Source organism: Eumetopias jubatus, unplaced genomic scaffold, assembly GCF_037043125.1.
Source record: "Eumetopias jubatus isolate StellerSeaLion01/CBP00866 unplaced genomic scaffold, mEumJub1_p1.0 scaffold_11, whole genome shotgun sequence".
Taxonomy (NCBI): Eukaryota; Metazoa; Chordata; class Mammalia; order Carnivora; family Otariidae; genus Eumetopias; species Eumetopias jubatus.
In genome coordinates, this window is record NW_028274817.1 from 84327155 (window position 1) to 84349499 (window position 22345).

At 43.9% G+C, this 22345-nt stretch overlaps 1 protein-coding gene across 1 annotated transcript; it reads left to right on the top strand.

The window, feature by feature from the left end:
* The first annotated feature begins 1463 nt into the window (after nucleotides 1-1463).
* Nucleotides 1464-11421, top strand: AKAP4 (A-kinase anchoring protein 4). Its single transcript, XM_028092954.2, has 6 exons — nucleotides 1464-1502; nucleotides 3749-3844; nucleotides 4892-4942; nucleotides 5509-5610; nucleotides 8090-10228; nucleotides 11266-11421. The coding sequence occupies exons 2-6, from the start codon at nucleotides 3749-3751 to the stop codon at nucleotides 11419-11421; spliced, it is 2544 nt and encodes an 847-aa protein (XP_027948755.1). The 5' UTR covers nucleotides 1464-1502.
* The last annotated feature ends 10924 nt before the right edge of the window (nucleotides 11422-22345 follow it).

Genomic DNA, 22345 nt, shown 5'->3' on the forward strand with positions numbered 1-22345 from the left:
TGTCCCTAGGATGATGACCCCAGCCTCCTTAAAAGGCCTGCCTAAGAAAGTTCAGCACTGCCAGAAGAATTTACTGTTTGTTTCAGCCAAAACCTGATTATAGGCCCCTGACCTCCCTTTCCTTAGAACATTTACTTTAGAAAACCTATCATTGTAAATCCTTTCTCCATTCCTTTGAGATGTATCTTCTACAACCCAGAAATGTTTTTCTCAAGGACCTGGGAGTCATCCCTTTGAAATGTAATTATCAAGAAAGAAGAACTCCTGTCTCCTAATCTCTATGAAAGGGTAGGAGCCTAACTTTGATAAGTACCAGTTAGCACGCACAGTTGCCCGAATCACACTGATCACCCCCCAACCAAACACACACACATACATACACACACACACATTTCCCTCAGCAGTTTTTCCTTTAGCACACCCCAGCATTTAAAAAGCCTTCTGCTTCTTGTTTCAGTGGAGTTGAGCTCTGTTCATTGGAAGACTCTCTTCCTGGGCGCCTGGGTGGCTCAGTCGGTTAAGTGTCTGCCTCTGGCTCATGTCATGATCCCGGGATCCTGGGATCGAGTCCCACATTGGGCTCCCTGCTCTGCAGGGAGTCTGCTTCTACCTCTACCCCTTTCCCCACTCGTTCTCTCAATCTCTCTCTCGCGCGCGCCTTCTCAAATAAATAAATAAAATCCTTAAAAAAAGGAAGACTCTCTTCCTTACCGCAGTCGAATAAAATCTGTCTTGCCACTTTTAACAAATGTCTAGCTCTGTTTCTCTTTTATGCCATGAACTAACAAGATCAAAATTGTACAGCAGGGTTGAGACATGCAATCTCAGGGGTAACAAAGAAAAGAGGAAATTGAAGTAGACCAAGAATACAAAACTGTATTGTTTAGGGGATCCTCCCAACTTATTTTTAATTCAGATGCATTTATTCTCATGCATGCGGTTAAAGTGGTAATATGTAGAGAAAGGACAAGGAGAAGATAAGACAAGTCTTGGGCACAGTGTGAGCTATTTGGTGATGGGCTAATGTTTCCAAACTGGGGCAAAACTAAAGGCATCTCAAAGGCTACTGGATAATCCTCTAAAGAATATAGTAGCCAGCAATCCAGTACTGGCCATATAATGAAAAAGAATAAGTGGGTCTCAGGCCCTTTCATAACTTAAAAAAGTCTGTGCAAGGCTGACCCTGTCCCAAGGAGATTGGCCTTTTTTCTGGGATAATTGGTCTTCATGATGAAGGTTAGAGCTTGCTGGATCACTTAGACATCCAGAATCCTAAGAATGGAGCCACCAACTTTGTGTTGTCACTGTTATCTATAGAAACAGTGATGTCATGAAGTAGAAATTCTGGTACCAGCTGGCCGTGAAGGCTTTAGGAGAGTACGGAGGGTTGAGCAAAGAAGCAACATCTCGGGTCAGACTGGAAGGGTCATCACAGCATCCCAATTAACAAGAAAGAAATCATTCCAAGGTCCTATAAAAGAGCCTACTCTGATACTACAAAGGTAGGGGCATCTTCTGACTTCTTTTTGACTAGCTACGGGGGTATCTTGACAGTGAGGTGAAACTTCCTATTTCTGCTTTTATTCAGGATAACCAGAAAGGACTTTGCCATTTTTTCTGTCTTTACATAAATCCAAAGATCTCTTGCCGCATAACTCTGAATGTCTAGTGGGAAACCCAAAGAGAAATAAGCTAAGATGGGAAAATTAATACTGTCTTATTCATAAAGGCTGGCGGTGATTCTGTATGTGAAAAATACAGACCCCCACCAAACTGGTAACTAATACGATTACATTGTCCTGGAAACAAGAAGAGTAAAGAGAAGGGAAGTATCAAGGGATTGTAAGATGGACAAAATGTGAAATAAATACGTGTACCCCCCTAGAGAGAACAGAAAAGGGTTGCTGTATGGGAGACAGCCTGATGTGCTTTTGGTGTGAAGGGCTACTCAGTTTGCCAGACTGCCACGCCTTTGCTGAGGTTGCTAGTTGCGGGCATTGTGACCCAACAAACTCCTTTGTCATACCCCAGGGTCAGAGGCAGCAGGGAAAAGCCTGGCCCATCAGTCTCGTCCAACAGCTGACGGGGGTGGCAGCCAGCTTCAGGTGCCCAAGAACTTGGCACTGCCCAGTTCCATCTAAAGGGGCACATCTCCCTTCTGGGTGGCACAATTTCAACCAAAAGTCTAAAATAACTTCATTATCAAGGTAATGAGTTCACAAATTTTATTTTTTTTTAATTCTTTAGGATTTGGACTGAGGCTGTATCCAAATCATATCAGGGACCTCTATGACTCCTCTTCCTTTTTTCTAGGCTAGTCATCTCTAGCTTTAAAAAAAAAGGAAAGAAACTCTCTCTTCTGAGCGGGTATGGGAAGCCCTCTCCTAAAACTTTTCCAGGAAAATGTAGACATTATTGAAGTGAGAACCCAAAAAGATTGGGGGGGGGGGATAGCAAAGGGTAGAAATGTAGTATTATCATGTGGAAAAGACAACCATCAGAGGATAGCTGTTATCAAAATGTTGAGGGAGGAGGGAAGGAGGGAGGGAGGGAGGGAAGGAGGGAAGGAGGGGAGAGGAGAGGAGGGCAGGGAAGAGGGAGGGAGTGAGGAGAGAGGGGAAAACGGAGGGAAGGAGGGGGAGTGAGAGGGAGGAGGAGGGAAGGAGAGAGGACGGAGGGGGAATGGAAGAAGGGAGAGAGGGAGCTAGAGGTTAAAAGGGGTGTCAATTTTGAAGGAAGTGGGAGGAAGGAATTCAACAGCCCTCTAATAACTTAGCAAAAAGGCTTCTCTTGTTAAATTTTAAAACGAAATCAAATTTAAGCCCTAGAAACCAAAACAATTCTACTGAGCTCTTAACTGTATCTTCCTGAACATAGATCTGAGGTCTTACATAGCAAAAATCACTCAGTGTCCCTGCCATTTCCTTTTTACTTTTAGTTTCAGGCCAAGGTGGGAGGTGGCAGGGTGAGGGCTGAAGGAAGGCAGCAGAGATTCTTTTTTCTTTCAAAAATAAAATTAAACTTGGTCTACGGGATCAGGGTCTGGTCTTCCCTCAGACATTTGTCTCTTGGTTATATTCATAGCTATTAGACTTTTCTCAACATTCAGAAACTTGTTCTATATGTTGGAATCTTATATGTTGTTTTCATAAAAGGGGCTATTTATTCACTGTACCTAGTCTTGTCCAATGGCCCTACGTAATAAGTATTAGAGCTATTTACCTAACTTCACTTTCTTTAATGTAATGAGAAAGACTCTGGTTGAACTGGAGTTAACTAAAATTCAGTTAAAGAGGATGAGGTGAGCTTTATTCTTTGAGGTACCTGAGTGGGCAAACAAAAGTGGAGACAGATGAGATTTAGTGGAGTTTGGGTAGAAGTAAATCATTAAATTTAATCCCCACAGTCTCTCGACCTTTGAGTTTGCTTCCCAGCCTGCCATTTTTCCTGACTGGCTTTCTCACAAGTTAACATGATATTCCCATGATTCCAAATACTTGGTGTGAGGAGTCTAAATTAAAGGAGACTATGGACTGTGCTAAAAGATAATGATCTTGATTATCAAGTTCAAACATTTCATAGTGTCCTTCCCCTTTTGCTCACCCCACCAGTTCCTAATCTAAACCTGATTGAAACCCAGAGATGGGTTTCAGAAAGCCCTTCAGAGATTCTTATCCAAACTCAGCCAGTCCCTAAAAAGCATATATAACCATATATATATTCAGATTTCTTTCCTTTCTCTTTACAGATGTCTGACGATATTGACTGGTTACACAGCCGCAGGAGTGTGTGCAAGGTAGATCTCTACAGCCCAACAGGACAGCAAGATCAGGACCGGAAAGTGGTAAGACACAAAATTACCCCTACCAAGGAGTGGAAAGGATCAGTGTAGGAGTATAGATATCCTGGAGCCCAGGATGGACTAATGGAGAGCGATACTGTGATGTCTCCAAGCAACCAAGCTCAAGGAGGCCTGTGGGGGACCAGTGTGCTTTATACACCACACAAGGACAAATTAAAGGAGAGGCAGGACCAGATGTGATATAAAGGACTTGGGGAGGGAGGGCTATGGGGGGAGCTCGGGGGAGGGAGGAGTGGTGGTTGCCTAGTTACCAGCCCCTATTACCTAACACTTCTGAAGTCACAATGTCACCTAGCTACCAGTAAGTTACACTAAAGTGGGACTCCCTCAGGAGGGCAAAATACTTCATGCTCTGTTTCCCAAACTTTCAGTGATTTGCATAGTACTTCACATTTTTTTTATCATGTTCAAGTGCCACTCGTACTACTTAATATGTGTTTTTGCAATGTTTTTAAAAATGAATTTAAAATTCAAATACATTTAAAAATTACCATCACCCTAGGCACTGTTGTCCACAATACCACAGGTTTGACGTTTTAGGATGTATTTTCCAAATAAACAACAACAAATGCACCTATTAATACAAACATCTATTTACGTACCACCAAAAATATTCTATATCATCAATAGTAAAAATACCACACTTTGGGAACACTATAGCAGAAAGGGCTCTAAACTGGGAGCTGGGGGAATCAACTTCTAACGGAAGTTCCACCTTTGAGTTTGTGTCAGTCAGGCAAGCCACCTCTCTTCTCAGTTTTCTCAATAAATGTGGATATTTTGGGCCTTTCTCTGACAGGTAGGTATTCTCGCTTAGGAAATACAGTGATGCTAAGCTTCTGTCTGCCTCATAATAATCATATTAACGTTTATTGAGTACTTACTATGTACAGGCACTCTGCTAAAAGCTTTCCATGCAGTATCTCTATCAGTCCTCACAAGAACCTTATAAGGTAGGTATTGTCATCTCCCAGAAAGAAATTACGGTCTTTAAAGTTTTTCTAAATTCACTCTCCTAATTTGATGCAGATATGCTTTGTTGATGTGTCCACCCTGAATGTGGAAGGTAAAGATTGCAAGGTGGGTATTCTCTGCTCCCCTCACTCGGAATGGGTGGGAAACTGCTGAGAAGCATTATCAGGGGCAGCATGAGGAAAAGGAAAGGATGTGGCAGAAGGTGGAAACGTGGAGGAGTCTCAAGGGGAAAGCCATTGTTCTAGGAAGCCCAGGATCTCTGGTTCAGAATTTACTGTCACTCTTGATACCAAGTCTCATTTTAGAAGCCACTTAAGTTGTTGGTAGGGATGAAAGAATTAAAGCATGGAAAATAGCATGTCAGAGAAGTAAAATAAAAAATAAAAAAAACCTGTCCAAAAGTTTGATGATTAATGGGATATGTATGGTTCCTGAGACTGACAACTTTGTGAATACCTTCAGTGGGGCCAGGGCGAGGGGGAGTAGTAATTTGTGGTGGGAACTTTATCATTCTTCAAAGACTAGCTAGCATCACAGTCCTACCTCTCCTTCAGAAAGAAGAGGGATAATAGGGGACATAGCGTTCATACATTGAAGTGGTAGCCTAGGAGGGCAGCCTAGAGACGTCTCAAAAATCCACTTCATAAAAATCTTACCCCTTAATTCCATAGGATGCTGCTGGTTCCAGTTCGGAAGGTGACTTAAACTTGGGAAATCTGGAAGAAAAAGAGATTATCGTGATCAAGGATACCGAGAAGCAAGACCAGTCTAAGGTATACTTAGCCTCTGAGCTCACCCTTTCTAATTCTCAGAGCCCAGTGCTGAGTCTGAGGACTCTGGTTCAGAGATAGTAAGATAACTATTGTCAAACAGGCCCATAAATTTGAACAGTATGACATTCTAGAGAACGCGGTCCTAACTTGAGAGTCCCGGTAAGTTCAATGCCCGGGTGTCTAACAATAGCACTAATCACAAAGGCTCAGAATGCCCTTTCCTGATTTCAGGGGCCTACTCCAAATATAACCTTGCTATTCTTATCCTAATAAAGATATGGGCTTATAAGCCAGATCCTTTGCAATGTTCTTTGCTGGCTTGTAATAGACTTGTGTGCCCTATGTTGCCCGGAGACCAAGAGGGAAGAATGAGGATATAGAGCAGAGAGAATCCGCAATGACCAAGAACTATAGTTGCCGTCTTCCTACCCTGTTGTCTAAGAGATTACCTAGGCTGTTGGGCAGCATAAAACTAGAACAAATTGGACTTGCATGCCACTGTCACATACAGAATCCTTTGTTTTTGTGTAATTATTCTAAATTATATCTGTTAGGCTCCTGGTTTGGGGTAAGCATTAGAACACATGAGAAGTCACCCCCACAGTCCTGCAAGCCTGGAGTGGCTGGTATTGGAACGGGATATTTTGCTTTAGTGCAAAAGAGTCAAGTATTTCTTGTTCTATCTTCCTGGGCTCATGTTATAATGAGAAACATCATTTCTGGCCCCGGACACATTTAGAATAATGAGAGTGGGCTCTAAGGAAGGAAAAGCCAGTTACAAAATATTCTCTAAATAGTTTTGGGTTCAGTTGGGGGTTGCTGCCAACTCCATTTTGGAGTCTCAAGAAAGGGATAAATTATACCTGGTGTTTACTTTTAAAAGAGCCGTCCATATTTCCTGCACACAAGGCAGATCTCCTTGATTGTGTCAAACCCGTTTGCAAAAAGTTGACCTCATGACCTCACGTTTCCAGGAATTCTGTGAAAAGACAGGAGATGAAGCAGTGGAAGGGGCAAAGAGGGCAAGGGCACTTAGCGCCAAGTAGAAGATGTGTACAATACATATACACATATTCAGACACGGGCACACACAGTCACAAGCATACAAATCTATCCAAAGTGACACATCGATGTGTACATTTATATACGTTAACAAAAAATAATTTATACAAGCAAAGATGTCCTCATGTCTGGCTACACGTGACATCGACAAACACACAAGCACTAATATACCAAACTTAGGTATATTGACCTATTCATAAACAATGACTTACACACATACACAAAGGTATAGAGTTATACAGCCAGATACCCAGACATGCCCACATATGACGCACATAAACACCCATATATGTGCATGCACACCACACATAAACGTATACTCACACACCCATAGCCTTTGATCAAAACACAGTAACCACACAGACTCAGGTATAGGCATACACACATAAATATACTTCATGCTGATACACACCCATGGAAACTTAAACAAGATGATACAAAGTCACTAACTCTTGTTTGTATGCGCTGATACACACATCGACACAACTGCAATAACATCCCCACTCATGTTCTCACACACAAACTCAAATGCCGGAGTGTGTGCAATACTGACACACATTCGCAAGCACGGACACAGCATATAAATATAACATAAATGACACCTAATTTACTGACAGACTACACAGTCACTATACAATCACCTATTTACACATATGATTCATATTTTAACATACACATTTATTAATAGATCATACATTAATTATTGAGTATGTATGTTAATATGTGAATGTATGCTCTAATATATACAAATGCATTTATAGCTGCATGATACATGCTAGTAGATTTACATCATAAATATATGCACATCATTTCCAATCGACACTTGTTTACTTGCATATTCTCAGACACACTGACATACACACTCTTATGGTTACAATCCCACACATGTACAAAAGGTACACACTAACATATACATGTTGGCCTATACAGTAGGCCGTGAGTATTGATGTCAACACATTATTACACATGCTTACACATACTCACACATGGGCACTGACATACACATATACACACACATACACAAAGGCACATTTACACCTTTCACAAGACAGACTGACACATTCTCACATCTGTAGAGATACACTTAGAAATTGCTGTATTGATGTGCATACGCACACAATGGATACAAGGATACATTTTTGACACATACTGAGATAAGAACACATACACAGATGAAATTGACAAATATATTGATAACACTTAAATATAGTTAGGTACACAAATGCATATACTCAGCTTTTGCTGCTGCCACTTGTGTTTGTGTATTAATGGTTTTAATTGTATGTTACATTCCCCTGCAAAATTCTAAAGGCCAAATCCCTAATCTGTGCAGTTTAGAAGATATATCTTCTAAATAAAATAAGGGAAAGAAGTACCCTACCCAAACTCTTATGGATAGGTGTTCTTCTTTTTTTAGATGGAGGGATCTGTGTGCCTTTTCAAACAAGCTCCCTCTGATCCCATAAGTGTCCTCAATTGGCTTCTCAATGACCTCCAGAAGTATTCCTTGGGTTTTCAACATGCACTGAGCCCCTCGGCCTCTAGCTATAAACATAAAGTGGGAGACACAGAAGGCAAATATCACAAACTACCCTCTGGGAACTGCTACAGTGTCTATGCTGATCAACTGAACATGGATTATATGGCCAACGGACCTCAAAGCCTACATCTAGAAATGACAGCAGCCAAAAACACCAACAATAACCAGAGTCCTTCCACTCCTCCAGCCAAATCTCCTAGCACTCAGAGGGCAGTGATTTCCCTTGATGGTGAATGTTCTATGGATGACCTTTCCTTCTACGTCAACCGACTATCCTCCCTGGTAATCCAGATGGCCCGTAAGGAGATCAAGGAGAAGTGGGAAGGTGGAAGCAAATGCCTCCATCATTCTCTCTACCCATCCCCTGGGGACAAAGGGAAAAACAGCCCCCACAGTGCTGTGAGCAAGATTGCTTCTGAAATGGCCCATGATGCTGTGGAATTGACCTCGGCAGAAATGCGGGGCACTGGGGAAGAGTGCAGGGAAGGTGGCCAGAAAACCTTTCTGTATAGTGAATTATCCAGCAAGAACAAGGGTGGGGACAAACAGATGTGCCAAAGAGATAGTAAAGAATTTGCAGATTCTATCAGCAAAGGGCTCATGGTTTATGCAAATCAGGTAGCATCTGACATGATGGTCTCTGTTATGAAGACCTTGAAAGTACATAGCTCTGGAAAGCCAATTCCGGCCTGTGTGGTCCTGAAGAGAGTGTTGTTAAGACACACCAAAGAAATTGTGTCTGATTTGATTGATTCCTGCATGAAGAACCTGCATAATATCACTGGGGTCCTGATGACCGACTCGGACTTTGTCTCTGCTGTCAAGAGGAATCTGTTCAACCACGGAAAACAAAATGCTGCAGATATCATGGAAGCTATGCTGAAGCGTCTGGTCAGTGCTCTTCTTGGCGAGAAGAAGGAGACTAAATCTCAGAGTCTGTCATATGCATCCTTGAAAGCTGGGTCCCACGATCCCAAATGCAAGAACCAAAGTCTTGAATTCTCAGCCATGAAAGCTGAGATGAAGGAGAAGGACAAAGGCAAAATGAAACCGGAGCAGTGCAAGTCGTTGACCAGCGCCGAGAAAGTCAGTGAGCACATCCTCAAGGAGAGCCTGACCATGTGGAACCAAAAGCAGGGAAACCAAGGCAAGATGCCTGGCAAAGCATGTGCCAATAAAGAGGAAAAAAGAGAAAAGATCAGCCCTTCCACGGATTCACTGGCAAAGGACTTGATTGTGTCTGCCCTTATGCTGATCCAGTACCATCTGACCCAGCAGGCCAAAGGCAAAGATGCATTTGAAGAAGAGTGTCCTGGTTCTACCATGGGCTATATGACTCAGAATGCCCAATACGAAAAGTCTGGAAGTGGCCAAAGTGCCAAAGCACTTTCAATGAAACATCTAGAATCTTGTGGAGCTCCGGGACCATCCACCTCCCTGAAGGAAAATCAACAGTTGGACTCTCAGAAGCTGGATATGTCAAACATCGTTCTAATGCTGATTCAGAAAATGCTTAGTGAGAGCCCCTTCAACTGTGAGGATCTATGCGAAGGTGAGAACAAGCATTCTGAGCCCAGGACAAAAAAAGCGGCTTCCGTGTCCAAGAAGCCTGACAGAGGGGAAGAACAATGCCAGGACAATCAAGAACCTGACTTTATCAGTGGGATGAAGCAAGTGAACTACCAATTTATAGATCAACTGGTAGAATCTGTGATGAAGTTGTGCCTTATCATGGCTAAGTATAGTAATAACGGGGCAGCCCTTGCTGAGTTGGAAGAACAAGCAGCCTTGGCAAACAACCCCAATTACCAGGTTGGTGGCTCCAGATGTAGTCATGATGGTGCGACGTCACAGAACTATCAAGACTCTCCTGGGCCTGAAGTCATAGTTAATAATCAGTGCTCAACAAGCAGCTTGCAGAAGCAGCTCCAGGCTGTCCTGCAGTGGCTTGCAGCCTCCCAATTTAACGTGCCCATGCTCTACTTCATGGGAGATGACGATGGACAACTGGAGAAGGTAAGCAACGCAACAGGCGCAAGAAGAAAAGAGGGTTGCAATGGGCAGGGGGAGGGAGGCAGCATTGTACTTAGAGCCCAAGAGCAGTCCAATTTTTTCCCAAGCCTATTCTTTACTGTGCATTTCACAAATTGCTTGCACTTCATAAAAAGACAAAGTGATAAACCATTAACTGAGTGGGGCTCTGGATACCTCAAGGCCTGCGCATTTCCACCAAGAGGAGAAGTGAGGTTAGCTCATTTTATCAGTGATCCTTTCAACAAACTATTCGGTAACACATCAGGGAGCAATTTTTAAGTCTTACATTTTGAGTTTGAGGGCCCTCAAAGGATTGGAGAGAGGAAAAAAAAAAAAAGGAAAAGGGAGCTCCTCCCCAAACTCATGTGTCCTGCAAGTGCCCCAAGAGTACTTACCTCCTTAAATTTTTTGCCCTAGGTACCTCACTTGCTTCGCCCTAGTCCTGGCCTTGCCCTCCACTTTCACAGAGGCCAGCATTCATGCACATACAAGTTCTCTCTTCTCTCTCTCTCCTCTCTCTTCCTCCCTCCCTCTCTCACACACACACCCCACAACTGTGTTCTTTACATCAGATGGAGTTAAGAGAAATAAAATACTGAACCAAATTATTTTCAGTCCAGGACCAGGAGATTGTCCCTACTTCTCACCTCATACTTTTCTTAGGGAAGCTGGGGAATGGCGACCCCTAACCTTGACCTAGCAATCATCACAGACTAACTGAAGGATCTAGCACCTATGAGAAGTGTTTGGTGAACACAGTTAATTCCAGAGTTTGTTTTCTAAAGCTCAAAAAGAAAGTCCTGGTGGCATTTGGAGCTACGTCATTAGAGGAGGCACAAAGGAAAGAGGAAAGTCAGGTCAGAAGCCTCCAGTGCTGGATCTGTGTCAGGCTTTACTCTAGTCCTAGCAGCGTGGGTGGGGTGGGTGGGAAGGTGAGTAGGGGAGGGTCCCCTTGATCCACCTGGGTCCCTTCTCCAAAAGCATTACGTGACTCAAAGCTACCTCTGCTCTCTCCACAGCTTCCTGAAGTTTCAGCTAAGGCAGCAGAGAAGGGGTACAGTGTAGGGGATCTTCTTCAAGAGGTCATGAAGTTTGCCAAGGAGCAACAACTGGATGAAGCTGTGGGAAACATGGCTAGGAAACAACTGCTAGACTGGTTGCTCACTAACCTGTGAGCTAACAACTCCTTCGACTCCTCTCCATTTACTCCCCCTAGCAGCATTCCATCCCAGCCTGAACACCCCTACCCATCAGGCCAGTGAACTGTATACCACATGATTGTATTTCCTAATACATCTGAGCAGTTGGACTGTGCAAATACAGGGTGTCCAAAAGCTGGGCAAGAACATGAATAAAAAAATTTAAAAAGTATAATTGTTTTCTTGATCCGATAGATCTGAGGCGAGGAAGGAGAATGGGTTGAATTCTGGGAGAATGGGTGATATAGGGTTGGACTTGTGTCCAGATCTCACCCTGGGTTCTTTTCTGAGCACCCAAGACACAGGGATATAACACATGTCCTAAGTCCCTAAGTAATCTGGTTTGCAAAAGCCCATCCTAACATAGTTTCAAGTGCTCTTGATATGCTTCCAAACTGAAAGCAGGCTTCTCTGAGTATGGGACCCAGAGAGGTACTTTTTGGGGGGAGGTAAGCGGCACAGAGGCAAACCTTGCCCACTTCTCCCCAACGCTTGGACCAGTCAGAAGTAAAGGCAGGCCTCTTCAAAGCAGGACTTTTAGAACTCCCCCGACGTGAATGAAAGCTAATCAAACCTTTTCCAGTCACAGCCGCCCCAGGAAAAGCTTTAGAGTTGAGCTACCACAGATCCTTCCCTTTCTCCTTGAAGAAAATCCTTAATAAACAAATCCTGGGACCAGGGCTGGATTTCTGATGACGCAATCCTCCCTGAGCACAGCTGGGTCCCATAGTAGTTTACTTCCTTGATTAACTTGGCTCTTGACTTCCTCCTGATTTTTATTATGAGACGGCCTTGGGGATTCCTTGGAACGTGGAAATAGAGAAAAGGAAGTTATATGTTCTGCTAAATGAGGGGAGTTGGGGCAAAATGGTCTCTAAGGGCCCTTCCAGTTCTGACAATTGAGGATTCCAAGAAAGCGTTTCTCTTCCATAATTTCTCAAGGAAACTTGTGTGGATGAGGTAAGATTAGGGTGAGGAAACTTGATTTTTGCCAGAGCTGACGGACTCCAGCAGAGAAAGGAATGCTTTGGACCACAATAGGGCTCTGACAAGGGTCTGGAGGAGCTCAACAGTCCTTGGGGTTTATTCCTGGAGGGCGAGGCCCTGGCCTTTCACCTCTCTAAATGGAGAAGTGACCCCAGGCACCCTATCAGCAATGTGGCCATGCTCAATGGCAGCAGTTGAAAATAGACAAGGACTTTGGCTGAGCGGAGAGCCCCACGTGTAGTAGGAAAGGGACAACAGGAGTGGAAAGAGAAGGAATCCATGAGTATCTCCTGGTGGGTGATTGAATTGGCTTGAAATATCTGACAGTTGTGGTGTCTCGGAACATCAGGCCTCCATTTCAAAAGGAAGTTGTGAGCAAAACTCATCTGGGAGGTTACTGCAGGGCCACCACTAGGCTGAGGTGAGGTGAGAAAGGCACTTGCCTCGGGGACAAAATTTAAGGGGGAACTAAAAACTCAGTAATCAAAAGAAAGGTTTTAATGCACTATCTTCAAAAAAAATTGAAATTAATATTCCCCCAAATCCATGCTGAACAAAATATCAAAAATTGTAATACAGAAGATCAGTAACGGTGCTGTGCCAAACCATAATGGAGTTTGAGGTAAAAGGAAAAATTGGCAAGACTGATTTTATGGGAGTAACACTTTGTGGGAGATTTCCAAGGCAATATTTAGAGAACGTATTGCCCCCAAAACCTGTATCGGTACAAAAAAAGCAACAATGAATGAAGTCCCTGCCTAAAAAACTTAGGAAGAGAACGAATAAGTCAAACAAGTTTGGGAAAGGGGAAATAAAATTTGGATCGAGGGAGACAAAACAAAGAAAACAAAGTTTCACTTAAGCCTTAAAAAACTCATTTTTTTTTTTTTTTTTTTAGATCAGAGAGGCTCTTAACTCAGGGAAACAAACTGAGGGTTGCTGGAGGGGAGGGGGTTGGGGGGATGGGGTAACTGATGATGGACATTAAGGAGGACACGGGATGTAATGAGCACTGGGTGTTACATGCAACTGATGAATCCCTAAACTCTACGTCTGAAAGTAATAATATGATGTACATTAATTAATTGAATTTAAATAAAAATTTATAAACCCTAAAAAATTCAGCGGTGAGGAGAGGGGTGGTGCAGGGTTTTCTCTCTTGCTTAACCTAAGAGTACATTGCTGTCAACCAAAGCTCATATTAGATTAATTCTGGTTAAAAACAGGAACCACATAAGGTTTTCCCTGTTAAAATTCCACTTTAAAACAGTTCTATAACGAAAGAAGGAAAACAAGCACAAAGTAGGAATACAGGAGAGGCAGAAATAAAAATGCCACTTTTGCATACGATATATTTAGTCATCCATGAAAAGCAAATCCTCAAACACCAGAGGTACTGAAGGAGTTTTGCAAAGGTATAGGATAGAAGATACTTGTGAGCTATAGGAATTTGCCATCAACTAAAACATTTCTAGCTGCTTTCTCCCCAGTGACTCAGAGACATGTAAAAAAATCCAGCCTCGGGGGTGTCAGAACATGAAAAAAATTTAAAAGAATCTGTCAAACGTCTATATGCTAGAGCCACCCAGCCACAAAGAGGAGAGTCTAATTACCATAGTGACAATAATACTAAACACTTGGGTATTAAGGAAGGCAAAAAATGACATTTACAGAGCACTTACTGAGTGCCAGACACTACTAGTGCTTTACTTCTTTCAAAAACCTCAGTGAGAGGGTTTGTTATTAGATGTTTTTACAGATGAGAAATCAGGAGCTCGGGCTTCACGGCCTTTTTCTAGGCCATACATATGATCAGTAAGTGGGAGAGTTGGGGATTCAAATCCAGGTTTGCCTCAGTCAAATACTATGTTCTTTCCATTCTATCACACTGCCATCCTAGTAATTCAGAGTCCATGTTTATTAAAAAACAAATTGTAAAACATGAACGAGAGGGGGGACGCCTGGGTGGCTCAGACAGTTAAGCATCTGCCTTCGGCTCAGGTCATGATCCCCGGGGTCCTGGGATCAAGCCCCGCATCCGCCTTCCTGCTCAGCGGAAAGCCTGCTTCTCCCTCGGCCTGCCACTCCTCCTGCTTGTGCACACGCTCTCTCTTTCTCTCTGACAAATAAATAAATAACATCTTAAAAAAAAAAAATGAAGGAGAAAACTAAAAGAAAACAGATAAATAGGAAAATAGACCATGCTCCTGGCTAGTAAAACTAAATAAAACATCACTCTTTAATTCAACATACAGATCTCCTATAATGCCATTTTAAATCTTTATGGGATACTCTTGAAGTATCTCCCCCGAGACATTTATTCATTGCAAGGGGGAAAAATCATAACTTCACAACAGATGAGCCCATCAGTCACACCTTAAGTAGGTGATCAAGGTTAACATCATCAGTAAAGATATATCGATACCGTGTACCTCCTGATAAGATGTCATGAGAAGAACCTCGGAGGCATTCTTGCCAAAAACCCATGACCCTAGTCTAATCATGAGAAACCATCAGATAAACACAAACTGAGGCACATTTGCAAAATACCCGACCAGAATTGACTACAAAGGGTCACAAGGAAAAATTTTAGGGTTATGGAAATGTTAAACTATATACTTTGAGAGGAAATGTGTTTAACACAGGTGTATGTATACATTTCTCAAGACTTAAAATGGGTGAACGTTATTCTATCTAGATTCTATCTAGATTATATTTCAACAAAGTTGGTTTTTAAACATATTTACATAAACATATTTAAACCTAATACCTATAGGAAAACAATCCCCTTCCACTGTTCACAAGTTTACTGTTCTTCTGCCTCTTTCCAGAAAGTCTCCCATTTAGCAAGTCTTTGTGACTTTGGGCTCTGAGCCACCCTTAACTTGCAGCCCTCCTCCTTCCCCTTCCACTTGGCTGTGTGGCCCTGAGCAGGCCTTGGAACTCTGTCTTTGGGAGAATTTCCCTCCCAGATCCCAGCTATGTATCCAAGGTGAGAAGCTTTCCAGCTCCTCCTCAGAAAAGCCTTCCTTCACTACCCTATCTCCCATGGCTACCCTTTATTACATCACCCTGCCTTATTCTCATCACCCGAACTGATCTATCCTTTGTGTTCTTATTTACTTGCTTATTGACTGTCTTTTCCCACTAGAATGGTAACCCCAGGAGCACAGGGACCCGTCTGTCTTGTCCACTACTCTATCCTCAGTACCCAGCACAGTGCCTGATGCCTAGTCGCCATTCAATAAATGTTTATTGAATGAACAGTGATCCACTACTTCAGTGTTCCCTGCTGGGGAAAAGTAGCATTAAATGGGGTATCAGAAAATTCATGACTAACCATGGCCATTTAATATCACTTAATCGTCTTAATATAGCCAAGTGCCCGTTTCCTCACCTTAAAAATCAGGATGCTAATCAATACCTTTCATATCTACTTCTCTGGAGGTGTTGTGCAGATCAAAGAGACAAGCAAGGTGAAAAATGTTTGAAAATATGCCTAAATGCACCCACTAAACAATAATTAAATAATTATTAAATAATTATTAAATAATTAAAATGAGAATAAATAAAAATTAAAACAAGAATGATAATAATTAAAGTTATTGTTAAATATTTAAATTTAAATAATTAAAATAAGAATAACTTTTACTGAGCCTTTACTGTGTGTCAGGCATTCTTTTAAGTGCTTTCCACTTTAATCCTCCCACCAACCCTCTGAGGTAAGTACCTTTATTAGCCCATCTTGCAGATGAGGCAACCGAGGCCCAGAGAGGCAGAATAACTTGCTCAAGTTCACACAGTTAGAGGAAGTAGTAGAGTTAGGATTCAAACACAGATAGATAGTCCTGCCTCTGAAGCTCCCATTTTGTACTGCTTCTTGTCCATCACGTCATACGTCAGGATAAGTCCTGGCAGAGTGCAGGTAATACTGACAGAAGAGTAGGCCTGTCTCGGAGGCAACAGGAACCTCTGGAGTGGTGTCAGTGGTTGCCTGGAAAGAATCCAGGCTGGTGAATAGGCACAGGTTTCCAAAGGGTATTGTAGGCATAGACCTTGGCCCAGAAGAAGGCCGAAAACTACCCCACGGCAGCAGGCAGCTGGGACGGCTCCTGGGACTCATGGAGCAGGCAATATTCCCAAGTGCAAGCAGAGGTGGTGCTTAAAACGCATCCTCGTGGAACAAAGTGATACTTCGCATTTGCTCACAGTGCCCAGGGCCTCTACCATTGGTGGGAGGGGGCTGGGCCACCAGAGCGGAAGAACAATGCCAGACAAGCTAGCGCATGTGTGCCCTGGCAGGGAACGAGGGCAGCCCCTGATGGTGCCCAATCAGTGTTCCCAAGAGCCAGACTACAGAGGCGCGGGCGTGGGGAGGAGAGGTTCAGGACCACTTGGGCTGCTCAGGCGAGTTGCCAATCAGTATCAAAAGCATTCTGAAATTTTCACAGCCAGCAGGGCTGTACCAGTGCCTAAAGTCTGAATACCAGCCCTACTTTCTCCCATCTTCCTCAAGCCTCAGGGCCTGGCTAAAAATCGAATTCGAGGTAACTAACATCTGAGGTGAATCCAGCTGAGGAAAGGGTGAAAGGGAGGGAAGCCCTAAGTTGCTCCTTCAGGCTCATAGAGCTCTATCCGTGCTTTGATCCCTCGGCATGACAATGCCCTGTTTCTGGATCTGCCTTTCTTCCAGACTTTAAAGTAGCACACAACAGATGGATAGAAAGGGTCTCCCGCCTACCAGGCAGCCAGCTAATCAATGTTTGTTGAGTAATAGCTAACATGTACTGTGTGCTGACTTTGGGCCAGGCCTCTCACCTGATGCTTGCTGCCCCCCTACTGGTAGCCCCATTTTGCAACTGAAACAAATGAAGACAGAATCAGAGACTTGCCCATACCTGGGATTCAGCCCTGGCAGCCGGATTCTGGAGCCTGTACTCTGAAACACTGTGCTTGATTTAAGTGGCTGGTGGGTGGTCATACATGTGCAAAAGTTCAGAGATGAATAAAATGTGACTTGTTTGGGAACTTGAGAGACATATGGTAGCTGGAGTGTAGGCTCTGAGAAAGGGAGGTCATGGATGACAAACCTGGAAAAGGCAGCTGGCATCCGATTGTGAAGGGCCTTATGTATCATGGTGAAAATTTTGGACTCACTCCTAAGGCCAATGAGCCTGGCAGTTTCGGGTGAGATGTATGTTCTAGAATGTTCTCTCAGTCTGTTGTGGGAAGGATGGATTGGAGGGAGCATTGTGCTGCTCGGCTGTTATTTATTTCTTCCCCCCCCACCTCCGTTTTCCATTTTTAAAATGCCAGCTTCACTGGACTTTACTGGAGGTTGAAAAGATTTATCCACATCTGGGCCAACATATCTCTGGGGGCCAGGAGGGGGAGATAATGGGCGCCCTCTGTGACTGGCTAGAAAACTCCAGCTATAGTGGAGCCAATTGGTGAAGGGGAAAAGGGTAGTTTTCCACTTCCCTTCCCTAAGGCTGCACTCTGTCCAACAGCCTGTGCTGACACTCTTACTCGCATCAGGTGCTAGGAGTGGTAGACCCCAGCCTCCATGCTCCCTCCAACCCCAAATGACAAATGGGTGTATTTTTTCTGACCCTGAAGTGGTCTCACACAACACTTCCCAGAAACTATAAATCGTGTCCCAGAACTCAACAAGAGAGGGAAGGAAAGGCAAACACCCTGACCAGCTGACCTTTCTCTCAGGGGTTTGATATCATCTGTCTCCCAGAGACCTTGCTTTTGGAAAAGAAATTTCTCCTGTCTGAGATTTCAGGTGCCTTTGTCAGCCAGCCCTTTGGCACAGACAACCCCGAGGGGGTTGGCCAGGAAAATCTCCTCCAGCACCAAATGGTCCACTTCTGAACTGATATAGCAACTCAGCTCTCCTCATACTGATGCAATCGCGAGACCAGGCTCACCTCGAATGACTTGTCTTGGCCTAGATCTCTATTTCCCTTCAAGTATATTCTTGGGGTTTCCATCCTCCGTCTCTCATGGAATCCCCTTTCTCTGCCCATCTGATACATGTTGGAGGACCCCAGGATCTATCCTCAGCTCACGGTTCTTACCACCCCAACCCCTAGCTGTACCTGCTTTGCAAAGGGTTGGCGGAGGGCCCGGCTGCAACATTGCCACAAAGACCTAGGGCCAGGGTTTGGGTCCTGAAAGAAACGAAGAACCAGAGGAAGCAGAGGTGCGTCTGAGATGAAGTTCTCACGGTGAAGCTTCTTGGTTGGGGACGGGGGCAGGAGCGCCGAGGACTTTTAAAATGCAGAGTCCCAGGCCCTGTCCGGGAAAAGTCTTGATTCCTTAGTTTGGGGCTGCAACACGGGCATGCATGTTTTGAAAAATCTTCTCTAAGTGACAGTCCATTATTAACCCTCTATGTTTTGAAAAAATTAGAACCTATGGAAAGTTGTAAGATTAGTACAATGAGGCCCCATATACCCTTCATCCCGCTTCACCAAGTATTAATATTTTGCAATCTTGCTTTATCTATCTACCCAAGCACACAACTGACTAAAATCATGTATATATAATTATTATGTTAAATAATAATTATCATTTTGCTGAACCATCTGAAAGCTGCAGACATCATGATATTCAACGCTCAACACTTCAGTGTGTCTCTCCTAGGAACAAGGACGTTCTTCCACATACTATTCATAGTCAATTTTCTTAAACATCCCAATAATGGCCTCTATAGACATTCTCTTCAATCCCAGCCACAATTCATATGTTACGTTCAGTTATCCTCTAGTCTCCTGTAATCTAGTACAGTACGGCAGCCATTTTGCTGGTCTTTCATGACACAGACTTTTTTTTGTGTGTGTGTGTGCAGGCCAGTAGTTTTGCAGAATGTCTGAGAGATTTTGATCCACAGCAAGGTTTAAGGACAGCTTCGACAGTGCTTTAATTTGGAGAGGTCACAACCACGCGATGAACTGAAGGGCCGGCCTAAGGGCAAAATGGCGGTTTAGGAACCATACAACAACTGGAAGGAGGTCAGGAGTGAACGGAGGAAGGGTGGTGGCTGGGCAGGTTGGATGGCTCAAAAATACAAGGCGACAGTAGCTATTCTTCCTACAGTTACGAACACTGAAATCCCTGCAGCAGTGAATCCCAGGGTGATTCCTTCAGTCTTCTCGTCTGTCTCTCACGCCCCAGGCCCTCATACGGAACCATCTTCCTGACGTAGACATTTACTGAGCACATGCTATGTGCCAGACACTGTTCTAAGCACATGACATCATTTAACCATCACAACAAACTCTCTGTAATGGTCCTTGTTTAATGGGCTAGGAAACTGAAGCACAGAGGGATGGTAACCTGTTCAGGGTCACACAGCTAGTAAGCGGGGGACCAGAATTTGAAGTTCTGGCAGTTCTGGCTCCAAAGTCCCCACTTTTTAAAAACAATTCTATTTTTTAAATTATTATTCAATCAAATTGGCTTTTTTTTTCCTTTTGGTTTACAGTTCTATGAATTTTGGCCCATGTATAGATTTCATGTAACCACCACCACAATCAGGATACATACAGAACAGGTCCATCACCCCAGAAAACTTCCCTCTTGCTATCCCTTTAGAGCCACCCCCTGTCCCCCACCTACGGAGAATGCTATTTTTGTTTTGTTCCTTTTGCAGGCTGTGTTTCCAATGTCAGCTAGGACTTTTAACATTTTATGCCATTAAGCGGGCCTTTCCTAGTATTTGCCAACCAGTGGTCAGTCTGTTGGGTCCTGGGGGAGGGAGGACCATTTCACTCAGTTCTAAGTCTTCCTTATGCTAATTAGAATCAGTTCAAGGCACGCAAAGGTCAAGGCTAAATAAACCCTAGAGTCCATAAACAGCTTTACCTGGCAGCTTTCCTGTGCTTCTCATTCTCCCTTATTTTTCCAGTATGTTCTGGTTCTCTGGGCTCAGACTTTTGGTCCTCTGGGCTAGTAATAATCCATGTCCGGGACTGCGGCACTGCGCTGACGCTGGGGCCTAGTGGGAGGAGACAAAGAGAGGAGGAGACAGAGACAAAAAGAAGGCAACGGGTTTGGGCCCCTCCATCTTAGAGCGGCAGGTCCCTTGAACAGAGAGGAAGGTTCATGTACAAGTTTGGGCTCCTGCCATTTTCCATTCCCTGCTGCCCTTTGCCACTGCCACCACCCGCACTGTGGGCCGACCTGATGACTGGGGTGCGCTGGAACAGAAAAAGAGGAGAGAAAAAGCAGCCGGCTATTTCCTCAAAACAGCGTCGAGCCCCAGAGCGAGGAAACCATTTGCCAGTAAAGAAAAAAAAACCATCTTGGATGAAAGAGAAGGTGAAAAGGGTTTTCCCAGATTGAGAAGAGATTCCCCTAATATAAGAGGAGAAGAGAAAGAGTGGCAGAGCCTGGCTTGGCTTCTGGGCAGTGTGCAGGGAAGGCCCCAAAGAGAAGTAGTGAGGTGAGGAATCTAGGAAGTTGAAACCCTAAGCAAAAGTTTCTCCCAAAAGCATCTGAGCTCTGCCAGACCTGAAGAGCCCTGCATAGGGGCCAACAGCTATCTCAGCATTAACCACAGTGAGCCAGACTTGATGACCACAGGTCCATACCCCATACCCTCGTGCATATAAAATACCAGAAGTCGGGCACCTGCGTGGCTCAGGGCAGTCAAGTGTCTGCCTTCCACTCAGGTCATGATCCCGGGGTCCTGGAATCCAGCCCCGCATCGGGCTCCCTGCTTAGCAGGGAGACTCCTTCTCCCTCTCCCTCCGCTTCTCTCTCTCTCTCTCTCTCTCTCTCTCTCTCTTTCTCTGTCAAATAAATAAATAAAATCTTTAAAAATAAAATAAAATACCGTAAGTCATGCACAACTCTGAGTGAGGGGTCTCCAAATAACTAACACTGAGTTTCTCTCCAGCCTTATAGGGATTGGGAACTCAAAATGGAATTAACTCCGGTTTATAAAGAAATGTGATATTTCTTATCCATCTGAGTTGTGGATTGAGGCACATACCTCCTACACTGGTCTGGTATTCTCCAGGGCTCCCGCTACACATATAGCATCTTTGTGAAAATTAGAAAAACAGGCACTGCCTCTGGGCTGACCAGTGAGGGAAAGGCTCACTTTCCTCTGAGCTGACAGTGTTGGGCCAGAGTGCTTGGCTTGATAAGTGGAATGTGGGCTGGATTTCAGCCCCCATTCCTGCTCCCTGTACCATATTCAACCTGCACTGCTATGCTTCGCAATCCTAAGTGGCCCCTGTCCCAATCCACCTTTCCCATCACTACCAGAGGTCTTGCTCTGAAACACACACCAGACCCTGGCACTGCCCTGCTTAGAGCCCTTCCATGGCTCCCTATTGCCTAGATCTGCTCTGACAAATACAGTAGCCACTAGTCCCTTGTGGCTCTTGAGCATCTCAGATGTGACTAGTTCAAATTGAGATCTGCTGTACGTGTAAAATCCATCCCATATTTCAATGACCTTGTATTCAAAAAAGAATGCAAAATATGCCGTTAATAATTGTTCATACTGATAACCTGTTGAAATGATAATAATTTTTATATGTTGGGTTAAATAAAAGATCAGTGTTTATTTGACCTGTTTCTTCTTTTCTTTTTTTAATGTGGCTACTAGAGCATTTAAAATTGCATAAGTGGCTCACAATATATATACATATTTTTTGAAGATTTTATTTATTTATTTCAGAGAGAGAGCGCACACAAGCGCACAAGCAGGGGAAGCAGGAGGCAGAGGGAGAAGCAGGCTCCCCGCTGAGCAGGGAACCCGACAAGGGGCTCTATCCTGGGGTTCAATCCCAGGACCCTTGGGATCATGACCTGAGCCAAAAGCAGACACTTAACGGACTGAGCCACCCAGGCGCCCGAGCGCATTCTATTCTTGTTTCTGCTTCTTCTA

Coding starts and splice junctions, on each gene's coding strand:
- AKAP4 (XM_028092954.2), top strand. CDS start 3,749: ATGTCTGACGATATTGACTGGTTACACAGCCGCAGGAGTGTGTGCAAG. Junction 3,845..4,891: donor AAGATCAGGACCGGAAAGTG/GTAAGACACAAA, acceptor AATTTGATGCAG/ATATGCTTTGTTGATGTGTC. Junction 5,611..8,089: donor AGAAGCAAGACCAGTCTAAG/GTATACTTAGCC, acceptor TTCTTTTTTTAG/ATGGAGGGATCTGTGTGCCT.